The 12,196-nt window shown below is 33.0% G+C and overlaps 1 protein-coding gene across 2 annotated transcripts; it reads left to right on the top strand.

Annotated features, from left to right (window-relative positions):
- Window positions 1-5,940: 5,940 nt before the first annotated feature.
- On the top strand, window positions 5,941-7,401 carry LOC110603111 (F-box protein At1g61340). 2 transcript variants are annotated; one of them, XM_021740790.2, is made up of 4 exons: window positions 5,941-6,100; window positions 6,268-6,561; window positions 6,655-6,729; window positions 6,832-7,401. In XM_021740790.2, exons 2-4 carry the CDS (start codon window positions 6,325-6,327, stop codon window positions 7,066-7,068), a joined length of 549 nt encoding a protein of 182 aa, XP_021596482.1. In that variant the 5' UTR covers window positions 5,941-6,100; window positions 6,268-6,324; the 3' UTR covers window positions 7,069-7,401. The 2 variants fall into 2 exon arrangements, with proteins under 2 accessions (XP_021596482.1, XP_021596483.1); XM_021740791.2 differs by having other exon boundaries at window positions 5,946-6,100; window positions 6,274-6,561.
- Window positions 7,402-12,196: the final 4,795 nt, after the last annotated feature.

Here is a 12,196-nt window from a genome sequence, read left to right as displayed (position 1 = left end):
TAAGGGGGGGAGAATGTAATACCCGGCTAGACTCCGATATCGGAATCCCTACCGTCCGGTGGGACCTCGGATGTCGGAAACCTCTAGAAGGGTAAAGCTATGGTTTTATAAAATGTTTTCATGTATTTTAATGATTTTAAGTATGAAATTTAATGAGTTTTTACATGAAAAGTCTTTGGAGGAAAACCCAGGTTCGGCCGCCGAAAGTCAAGTTCGGCCGCCGAAAGTCAAGTTCGGCCGCCGAACATGCATGCGTTTTGGAGGCACGTTAGGCCCCCGAAGGCATGAGTGAGGGAAGTCCAGGTTCGGCCGCCGAAAGTCAAGTTCGGCCGCCGAACATGGCATGCATGCGGAGGCACATTCGGCCCCCGAACGTGGTCTGGCCAGCCACTATAAAAGGGTCCCTTAGCCGAAAACGGGCGAGTTTTTCCCCATTTTCGGCCAAGGTGAGCTTTCCGCTGCCCCTCACCCATTTTTGATGTTCTTCCTCTAAATCTTTCAAGATCTTCACTTGTTTTCCCTTGGTTGTGAAGATTTAAGCTTTTGAAATAAGTTTTGGAGCTTGGAAGTCTTGGAGCTAAATCCCTCCATTTTCCGAGCTAGGGTCGTTCTTCCTCTCGATCTTCAAGAGGTAAGCTTCGATCTATGCTTCTTTTACGTTTTATGAAAGTTTTATGCAAGTTGATGGGGTAGAATGCATGTTTAGGCTTGTTGTTAGGTTTATGGGTTTATGTTGTGATTTGAACAATGTATGTTGGAAATGTGTTGTTTGAAGTGTTGTAGTTGAGGTATATTATAGTTTGAGACCCCTAGGTGTGATGTATGATGTGTATGCATGTGTAGAAACAAATTTATGCATGTTTTGAGGCGTTTTGGAGGCTGTGGACACAAGGGAGCCAAGTTTCTGCCCTTTGGCAGAAACTCAGGTTCGGCCGCCGAAGTGACTTTCGGCCGCCGAACCCCCTTGTGGAGGCAGTTTCGGCTGCCGAAGCCTGCCCCCGAAACTCAAGTTTCGTCTCTGTCTGGGAGGTTCGGCCGCCGAAAGTGCCGCCGAACCTGCATGACTTTCGGCTGCACAGGGACTTTCGGCCGCCGAACCTGCCGCCGAAAGTGCCCTGTTCAGCCATTTCTTGCATGTTTTCATGTGATGTTTTCATGATGTTTTAGGGGGTTTTTGGGGAGTATTTTAGAGTCAGATTCATGTATGTTTGGTCCCTCATTTGAGTCCACCTGTGTAGGTTCGGACCCGAGGAACCGAGACCCCCAGCAGTGAGCCAGCTGCTTCAGAGTCTCTTCAGAGCTAGCCAGAGGTGAGTGGAATAAACTTTAAGTTTTAAAGCAAATTAATGAAATGTTTTAGCATGATTCACGCATCATGAATGCCATGAGATATATTAGGTTGTTTGCATTAGAATTCACGAATATGTCGCATTGCATACTTTGTTGTTGATGTGGATGAATGTTGAATGATCCATTAGCCCTTGTATGTCATGATAGCCTATGTGAGTCCAGGTGTGCCTGCTACGGCTCTACGCCCCTGGCACTATGACAGAATATGGAAGTCCGGGTGTGCCTGCTACGGCTCTACGCCCCCGGCATGTATAAGTAAGAAAGATAGGGGCTAAATGGTGACAAGTTCATCCTTGTTGTGAAATGTTTGTGTTATGGCGCATACATGAAAGCATGATTTAAATTGATGTTTTATTATTCTGCTCACTGGGCTCTAGTAGCTCACCCCACTCCCTTTATCCCCAGAGTTGCAGGTACAGGATAGATCAGGAAGTCGGCTAGAGTGAAGTTAAGTCATGTATGTTGTAATAGATAGTAGTGGACATGAACATGATGTAATGAGTACTTATGACCATGTAATGTAATGAATGATTTGATGATGTATTGAGGATTATAGTAGTGCTTGACCTAGAGGTGTGTGAATCCCCATTATGTACAGAGTGTTTAATGAGTAATGATGTTAATGACCATGATTATCCAAGCTGATATGTATGATGATGATACCCCATTGGAGTATTTGATGAGTACTCCAGTGTGGGGTTTAAAAATGATTTTGTGCATGCACAGGTTTTGCTTGGATAAGAGAAAAGAAAAATTTTTACAGATCATGTATATGTTGTTATGTATGGGATTCCACAGGTTTACAGGAGGTATGTAGGCTTGCTACGGGTCCCGGCGGCCTTAAGCCGATCTGGATCCTAGCGCCGGTAACGGGTCGGATTTCCGGATCGTTACAACTCCCTTATGGGGCTTGTGCTCATATCTGATCCGGATCACCCTGGGTTACCGGCCCAGGCTCGTGAAGTCGAGCCGTCTCTCGAGCGTATGATCTGATGGGCTTTGGACCTGTGGCCTTCTTTTGGACCCAACCTTACTCCTGGATTAAGAAAGATCCAGAGGTTATCAATATATATATAAATAATTTTGATGTAAAAAAATTAAAACTTATTATTTTATAATTTAATTAAATCTTTAAAAATTAATATAAATCAATTTAAAATTCCTAAATTTATTTTTTTTTTACATCCATAAACATCAACTTTTTCTTATTTGCCATTAATTCAAACATAGTTCTATTTTTTTTTTCATGAGCTTGGATACATAGTGACAGGTAAGTTTTTTCCATTATTTAGAAAAAATTTTAAATAAATTCAGTGCAATATAAACTCAAACACACATAAAAATTAATTCTATTTGATTTTTTCATGAGGTTTACTAATGAATTAATAATTAAATATTTGTGAAGCTAATTCTAAGTTTCATACTTTTCAAGATCACTAGAAGCCAAATCCCCACTACCCAACATTCTAGAAAAAGAGAACCCAGGGCTCACTGTGTGGTCCACTTCGAGAATAACTTTTAACATAATTTTTAATAGCACCCACGAGAATTTAAATAAATTTAAAAAATTTCAATTCTACACATTCAATCTCTAATTTTCATTTTAAAAAAATATATAATTTTTAATATTAAAATTAATAAAAAATTTAAAGTAAATCTTAAAAGGGTTTTTTTTTAACTTTTCAATAACTACTATCAAAATAATTATTAATCTTAAAATAATTAATATTATAAAATAAAATTATAATCAATTAAACATAGATGATAATAAAAATAATCAATTAAATAATATGTCCCACTGAAACCCTACACATTACACAACATATTAAAAATCATGAATCCATAACAAACTATATTATGATCTAATTTTCGATAATCTTTTAACTAGTAGATTTGGTTTAGTCAAGTTATAGGATATTTTATGTATAGATATTAGAAAAAAAATAAATAAAGCGTGAAACAGACGCTATAAGTCTTAGGCCAACAATTTTTTATTTTTTATTTTTTATTTTTTACTCATTAAAAATTTGCCCTGTAAACTCTGATTTAAGTTAACATTCATTATATGATATTTTTTGTTTGTCGAATATGAATTATTTAATAGTAAAAAATTTAATAGTCTATACTAAGAGAAAGAGTTTGAGGCTCATAACATAAAGGCTTTTAATACCTACATCAAGCAATGATAACTATAAACTCTAGGGTATGAATTTTTAGGACTTGACCGGACACAATTCAAATGAAGGGTAAATCTCTAAAACTAGAAATTTTATTTGACAATTTGAAATTTAAAAATATCTATTTACAACGCGTATTGGTCTTTATTGAAATATCATTGAGACTAGGTTCTAACTATAATAATAAGCATCTCAATCACATAAATAAAACATACCATAACAAAGGAAAATAAAAGTTATAAAGCCATTAGAAAGATGCTGAACAGATTTATAAAAGACTAAGAAAGTAAAGATAAAACCACAACCAATAAGTTTTTACCATGTCTCTTACGATTAGATCCATGCTTATAAAGTCTACTAGAACCACTTGCCATATCTATTTAAAGGAAACATTATCCATATTTTTCTAGAATCGAGACATACAAGTAGAAATGGGAGTATTTTGAGAGATCTATAATTTTCTCCTTTTAAATATGTATGATTTTAAAAAAATAAAATTGTCAAATACAAAGGAGAACCCTCTAAACCTGCACGATCTTAAAAAAATAAAATTGCCAAATATAAAAGAAGACTCTCCATCCCTACCAAAAATAAAAATAGAGGAAGTCATAATAATGCTAAAAAATAAAGTCCTCCTCGTTAATATCTATCGAATTTGCAACGAAATCAAAATTAAATCTATTTACCCTCTAATTAAGAGTGGAGAAAGGAACTCATTTTTAAACAAAGAATGAGTTTGAATAGAGACGAAAATACACTATATAAAAAAAATGAGTTTAAAAGAGAAAATAAAAAAATAAAAGAAAAAAATTAGAGTTTATATGATATCTACCTCTAAAAGGTACATTCTGTATTGTTTCAAAATATTTCATTCTCATATAATAGAATTAGATCAGAATCCTTAACTCAAAAAAAAAAAATTTAGATCAATATTAGGATGAAATTTTTTGTTGAAAAGATTGAAAAAGAAAAGAAAGTAAATTACAACTTATGAGTTGCACAACTTTTCCTTCTCATTGAGTATCTTTATTCTCTTCAACAATAACTAAATGGATAAACATGGATGACAGGAACATTTTCTAAAACTTTTATTGTATATGAAAATGAAGTGGATAATATAGTCTTTTACTATTCATATAACAAAATTTCTCCTTCCAATCATTTTCGTTTGTTTTCCCTCCTTATAATTTTATCTAATTTTATTTTATTTCTAAAGAAACTCTTAAGATATTTTTTTATATTTAATAAAATTTAATATATTTAAAATAAATATAATTAAAAATTAATAAAAAATTATATTTTTTAATATATATAAAATAAAATAAATAAAAATTATAAGATAAAAAAATATTACTTATATACACTTATTTACGCTTACCTCTATAACATTAATATCAAATTTTATATTATATAAATCGATTTACCCTAATGATCCGGTGATCAATGGAGATGAAGATATATAACTGATTTATTTATTTAAAAAAAAAATTAAAATAAAATAAAATAATTTTTTTTAATTTATTGATAAAAAATAAAAATCATCATATTTTAAAATAATTATAATTTCAAGTTTGAGTTTTTAAATTAATTATTTAAAAATATTTATTTTACAGTGATATGTGAGAAAATTATTAATTGTATTCAACTTTGTAACTGATTCCGAATAAAAAAAGTGTGTTTCTTTGGATGCTAATTAAAGTGAAAAAAACATGCCTTTTTCTTAGTCCACCAATGAAAGTTAAAAATAGTTATAAGTATTGACGTGTTGTTGACTCTCCTTTTATATTAGCATCCTGTAAAATCCGTAAACTAACAAACCAACACAGTCAGCCGCCGTATTGGAATCTTTAGTCAAACGAACCATTGGCTATCGATCAACTACTTCTCTCTTCTTCACCTGTGTACATCCGTTTTGGATTCCCACCATCCACTATATCAACCAATGCTTCACCTACATCACTAACCACTCTCTTCCTGCCACGTCCAGATAAAATGCCTGCGTTTTCCATCCCAAAACCCACGTCACCTGTCACTATAGACAAATCCCACGGCACCGGGCCTCAATATACAATGAACACATTACGTGTTCGAGAAGACACCGACGCAGCCGACTTGGACCGACCAAGTAGCCACGTCATCAGAACTGGCAGCACACAAGTTGCTTCCTAATTCCACTCAGCTTCCTCCACGTGTCCAACTCAAACGGCTAGTTTTCCCCTGTCTCACTATTTTATTTTTTTAACCGCCAAAAGATAATTTAACCCACACGAGGGAAGATTTGGAATTCTCCAGCATTTTCTGGCGTTAACCGCGTAGAAGTTTTACCTTTTTCTTTTTAATAAATAAATAAATTATTTATTTTTATTGATTATTTCTGATATATATTATATAATTTAAAAAAGAGTGGAACACTATCTTTTCCCTCCTATATAAGCGCCACTTAACATATTGAAACCAAAACTGAAACCTCTCACCTTGAAGACTTGAAGACGGTTGGATCTTCATTCTCGGCAATTTAAAAGGATTTTACCTTAACAGGATCACTTTCTCTCTCAAATTTAGGGTTTATAAAGGTTTGTGTCTCCTTCTCTGAGATTTGCGATCTCCTCCTGTTTTAGAAATACTGTTTCTTCTTTCATAAAGGTTTTTTTTTGTGCTTTTTTATTCTGTTTTGATTGTGGTTCTGTTTCTAATAGTAATTAGCATAATCTGATGCTGATTTTTGGGCGTTTTCTTTTAGGTGCAGATTTAGGAAAGAAGATTTGTTGTTTGGATTTTCAATATTTGCTGGAGGAATATGGCATTGGGAAGGAGGTGTAATTCAATGAAGTCAAAGAGTGCTGGATTTGAGGGTGAAGAAGGGTTTGGATTAGGGTTCGTGAAACACACCCGAAGTTTTGGGAGGAAGAGGGTTTTAATTGATAATAGTGCAGATTCTATGCTTTTTGATTCGCCTATTAACACTCCATTGAAAAGGCTTTGCAGTTTAGAGCCTGAGAAATCTGCTCTCGAAAGCCTGCCTCAGGATATTCTGGTTAGTGTTATGCTAAGTTCTCTAGCTCCAATAATTTGCTTGCTGAGTTCTAATTGAACAGTTAGTGATTATTGTTTCTATTTCTGTTCGCAGGTTAGGATTCTCTGTCGTGTTGATCATGATGATTTGAAGCAGCTTTTCCATGTATCTACAGTTATCAGAGAATCTGTAAGTGCAATAGAACTGTGTTTTAGACATAATTGTGATTAATTAGTTTGCTTGGTTTGATGATCAGTGAATGATTGTGGTTTGCTTTGTTTGGATCAACAGACTGTGGTTGCTAAAAACTGCCACTTCGCCTATAGTACACCGAGAAAAACTCCTGCTTTTCGAACTCCAATTTATTTCGAGGACACAAACGAGTTGGATGAAATTGAAGCCCCAAATGCACCGAAGCAACTGCGGTCTTACAGGTCCCGACTAAATGGGAAGAAACTCTCTGACATATCAGTGGCATTGTTTGCTTCCCCAAAGAAGGGATTGTTCATGGAAACAGAGGAGGCGTGAGAGCAAGACAAAGGTGTTGTATATAACACGGATTTGTTGTTTGTTGTAGATAGGAGGAGGATTGGAGTTCTGGATTTTAATCAGATCTCGTTTTGGGTGTTCTCTGTACATGGCAAGAATCTTTACAGGCCAAGGTTTATTCTTCAACCCTTGCATTGAAGATATGGATTGGCTTGTTTGTATCTTTGTGAGTGTACATGTGGGGTTAGTGAGATATTTGTTAAGTGCAATCTTTTGCCCTTCTGATTCCATAAAGAATGGAAAACAAAAATCATAGTGTACATCTGCATACGATTTATGCTTAATAAAATGAAGAACTATTGATTCATTGAATATTTTACTACACTTTCTTGTTTGTATGTGGTTAAAAAGATGATGAGGTTGAGCAGCACAGTTAAGCTAATTAAGCTTCTTTTCAGCAGTGACAAGTGGAAGGATTGATAGATATGGAAATAGAATATTTTGTAGAATATTGAGGACAGCATAAGTAATGTAGACAGCTGTTACTTGTGGACTGGATCTCAATTGTAAACGGCAAAGGTTGGTGCAGGTTTAGCTCATCATGGGAGGTGGCAAATTGTTCATAACAGTTGTACTCGAGACATCTGGTTTCCGGTAGCTAACATCTTAACAAATATTAATTTTATTTTGTTTTTGAAATCATATTTATTTATTTTTGCCAGAGACTTTTTGTTATTAGAGTTTCCATTTCTCTGAAATATTTTTTGTTTTTTCATTTTCGAAGCTTCTTGTCCCTGGTTTTTTCATTTTCGAAGCTTATTGTTTCGTCAACGATTTGATATCTCCCAAAGATATAACAATTGAGTTTGAATTAAATTTAAATCTCAATTGAAAGATTTGATTTTTAAGGATTTTGAAATGATTTTATAGGATAATTTTAAAATTTTATAGATTTTATATATCTTTTTAAAACAAAACTTTTAAGAAATCTGAATTTGAAAATTTTCAAAATGCCTGATTAGTTGATTGTTTTTTTAGTAAGTCTCCCTTGGCTGATGATATGTTGCCCTCCCTTATTAAATGGACCTAATGTAAAATTTTGTATTAATTAATTCTTTATGATATAAATAATTAATTTTAATAATTATTAATATCCTTGAGACCTATAATACCTAATTAGTAAATGCCGAGGGGAATGCTGATGGGGTGGAATGGTGGAAAACTGATACTGAATTCTAAATTTAATAATAGAATGGAGTACAAAGCCCACCCGTTTGTCTCTATTTAGTATTGCAAGCCCAACCCTGGCCCCCCAACCCTGACCCGCTCGACTCCCGATCCTGTAACCAACTACTTGACTTAGGGTTGTAAATGAGCCAAACTATTCGTGAGCTACTCGATACTCGACTCGATAAAAGCTCGACCGAGTTCGGCTCGTTTTTTAAACGAGTCAAGCTCGAACTCAATTTTGAGGCTCGTCACTTAAACGAGCTGAGCTTGAACTCCATAGTATTCGGCTCGTTAAGGCTCGCGAGCTGGCTCGTTTCTAGGCTCGCGAGCTGGCTCGTTGAGAAGGCTCGCGAGCAGGCTCGTTGAGAAGGCTCGTTAAATAGGCTCGTGAGTAATATTGTTTAAATAAATTGGTGAACCAATTCGTTAAATAAATTTATGAACAAGTTCATATATTATTAAAAAAATAAAAATAACTATAAAGTTATAAAATTTAAACTATTATAAATACTTGAAAATTATAGTATTAAAAATTACAAATAATTAGGATTAATTATTATAATTAATATTCTTTAAAATTAAATTATAAAAATCTTTTGTATATAATTATTATAATAAGATTCCATAAAATTAATGTATAATCACAAATAATTAATATTAATTATTATAATAAGTATTCTTTAAAATTATAGTACTACATGATAAATTGAGTTGTAAAAATTATATACATTTTAAAATTAAAGTATAATTATAAAAAAATTTTTGTATATAATTAAGCATACAATATAAAAGATGATAATAATTATCAAAGTATATTAATAATAATTAATTAAGGTTATATGGATGTTGAAGTTGAAATTCAAGTTAACTAATTGAACAAGCATGAAGATGATTATGAAGATAATTAAATTATATTAGCTTGTTTCAACTGTTGTGTAATACCCGGCTAGCTTCAGACATCGGAATTCCTACCGTCCGGGGGAGTTCGAGGATGTCAGAGGTCTCTGGAAGGGTAAGAGAAAGTTTTCTAAAATATGTTCAAGTGTTTTAAAGGTTTAGCGTAGAAAAGGATTAAGTTTTGAAGAGATATGGCCAATGAGGCATTTTGCCATGTTCGGCCCCCTAAGGTTAAGTTCGGCCGCCTAAAGTTCCCTAGGTTCGGCCCCCTAAGGTTAAGTTCGGCCGCCGAAGGTTGCATTGTTTTGCATGCGATTCGGCAGCCGAACCTGAGGCGGTTGCTCATCTATAAGGGCACCAAGTGGCAGAAAAAGGAGGAGGTTTCTTCTCTCCTTCTGACCTAGGTGAGGTCTTGATCTCCTTAAAGTAGTTTCATGGTTTTTCTTCAAATCTTTCACGGTTTTAATGAGTTTTACCCTTGGTGTGAAGAGTTGTGAGCTTGAAACAAGGTTTTGGAGTTTGAAGCTTTTGAAGCTTGGCTTCTCCATATCTTTGAGTTTGGATCATCTCAGCCTTTGGTCTTCAAGAGGTAAGTGTTGATCCATGGTTCTTATGATGTTTTTATGAGTTTTGTAAAGGGACTATCATCTCTACTCTGCTCATCCTCCTCTCCTTCTCTCCGATACCCTGACATACTACTCTGAACAACTCCCCTTCTACTCTCATCAACAGACCTTCTAGGGTCCCTTGCTGTACCTTCTCTGCTTAAACTATCTGATGTTGTCCTTTGCAGAACGGGGAGATGAGCATCCATATCCTCATCCTCCGGCGGAGCTCCTGTCAATCTAGCAGATCGACGAGTTCCTCTCATCCTGCCTCTGAAAAAGCACAACAGCACACACAATATCATCAAATGATCCATGTGAAAACACATGAATCCTTAACACATATCAAACATATCAATAATGCACATGCAACTCATCATGGCATTTCACATCAGCATGCAAGACAGGACTCCACATCCTATCCTAGTGGACATGATTTTAACTTATTGTGCTTTCCTTCCTATACAAGACAACACCTCTTTCCGATGTGGGATATCCCAACACACCGTACTCTTGAGGCCCTATGCTCTGATACCAATCTGTAACGACCCGAAAACCGGTACCACTCAGTAACGGTCCGAACCATCACTGGCACTAGGATCCAGATCGGCTTAAGGCCGCCGGGACCCGTAGCAAGCCGACAATACTCTCTGTGTACCTGATAAATCCCATACATGATACAAAGATACTGAACAATCCTGTAAAACTTTGTAGGCTTAACTACTGCTACAGTGATGGTTCGGACCGTTACTGAGTGGTACCGGTTTCCGGGTCGTTACATGTTGGAAGTTGGAATCAACTTTATTCGTTTGATATTAAACTTTGTGTGTAATCTAATTTTATTATGTTGTTGAATTTATATTTATTTGTGTTATTTTAGTTATAAATTGTGTTACGTAATTTTTTTATGTACACTCTCTTTTTTTATATTATTTAAATTAATGATGATTAAAAACTGATTAAAGTGTAATTATTAATTCGAGCTCGAGCCTGAACTTGAGTTCAAACCAAACTTTTTAATTTTGAGCTCGGTCTCGAGCTTTTTTAACGAGTTTCTTAATCGAGCTTTCCGAGTTCGAACTCGAGTTTTATTAACGAGCTTCTTAATCGAGTTTTTCGAGCTCGAACTCGAATTAGGCTCGTTATTAAATCGAACGAGCCTTTTACGAGTCGAACTCGATTATAATATTTAATTCTCGAGCCGAGCTCGAATCAAATATTAAAACTCGAGTCGAGCTCGAGCTCGAGCTCGAACTTCCAAACTTTTTTAATAAACGAGCTTGAGCTTTACAAAACTCGGCTCGGCTCGGCTCGATTACACCCCTAACTCGACTATAAAAAAAATCGGATGCCAGAATTACTATTTAATTTCTAAAATTTATAGTTGATGTTTTAATTTTTAAAAATATATTATTTCAAAATTTTAAAAAAATTCATTCATTAATTAATTTTTAACTTTAATCATTAAATATTTAATTTATAAAAATTTATTAATAATCTTTTAAATTTATATAAAATCTATATAGTAAATTTTTTAAAATTTTAAAAATATTTTATGTATTTTTTAATTAAGAAATTAATTAATAAATTTTTTTATAGTATGAAGATTAAATAATAATTTTTTTATAATTTAATTATTGTATTTCATACCTTTTTATTAGAGTCTGTTCATTCTTACTATACCAACTTCCCCTTTATATTCATTTTTTATTACTTTATTATGAATTTTTTTACATTGAAAATTTATTATGAAATTTTCATTACATAGAAAAACATATAAAAATATTGAAATATCTTGCAACATCCTTACCAGAAAATTTATTTTCCTTAAATAAATAGAGATTAAAATATATGAAAATATTTTTTATGTTAAAATACAAAATAATCTTAATACTATTTATATTTAAAATGCTTAATTTTTAATGATGTGATATTATTCATATTAGTAAATTAATAGCAAAATTTATTTAAATAATAAATTTTACTTATTACTTTAAAATAATTTTTTTTTATTCAAATCAAATCAATGGTCATACTCATAGCTCTTTTTTTAAATTAATATATCATTATCCTTCAAATTAAATTATTAGCATTAAAAACTTTCATTAATTTTATCTGATCAAACATTCAATCATTTATTATTCAAAATTAAAAATTATAATTTTAAAAATAATTTATTATAATTATTTTTATAATATAATTTAGAAAATATTATTATCAGTCTAATTATCTCATGGGATTGAGATATAAAATATTATCTATATAATATATTTTTCATAAAAAATATTTTTTAAATATCAGTTATTTTTTATAAATAAATCATAAAAATATTATCTTATAATTATATTTTAATTTTTTTTTTTAACTATTTGTGTGAATTTATTGGCCAAGCCCAGCAATAGCCATCATAGCTTAATGGTGTCTCTCCACAGCCC

This window comes from Manihot esculenta, chromosome 16 (assembly GCF_001659605.2).
Source record: "Manihot esculenta cultivar AM560-2 chromosome 16, M.esculenta_v8, whole genome shotgun sequence".
NCBI lineage: Eukaryota > Viridiplantae > Streptophyta > Magnoliopsida > Malpighiales > Euphorbiaceae > Manihot > Manihot esculenta.
This window is presented reverse-complemented; position numbering and strand designations above follow the sequence as displayed.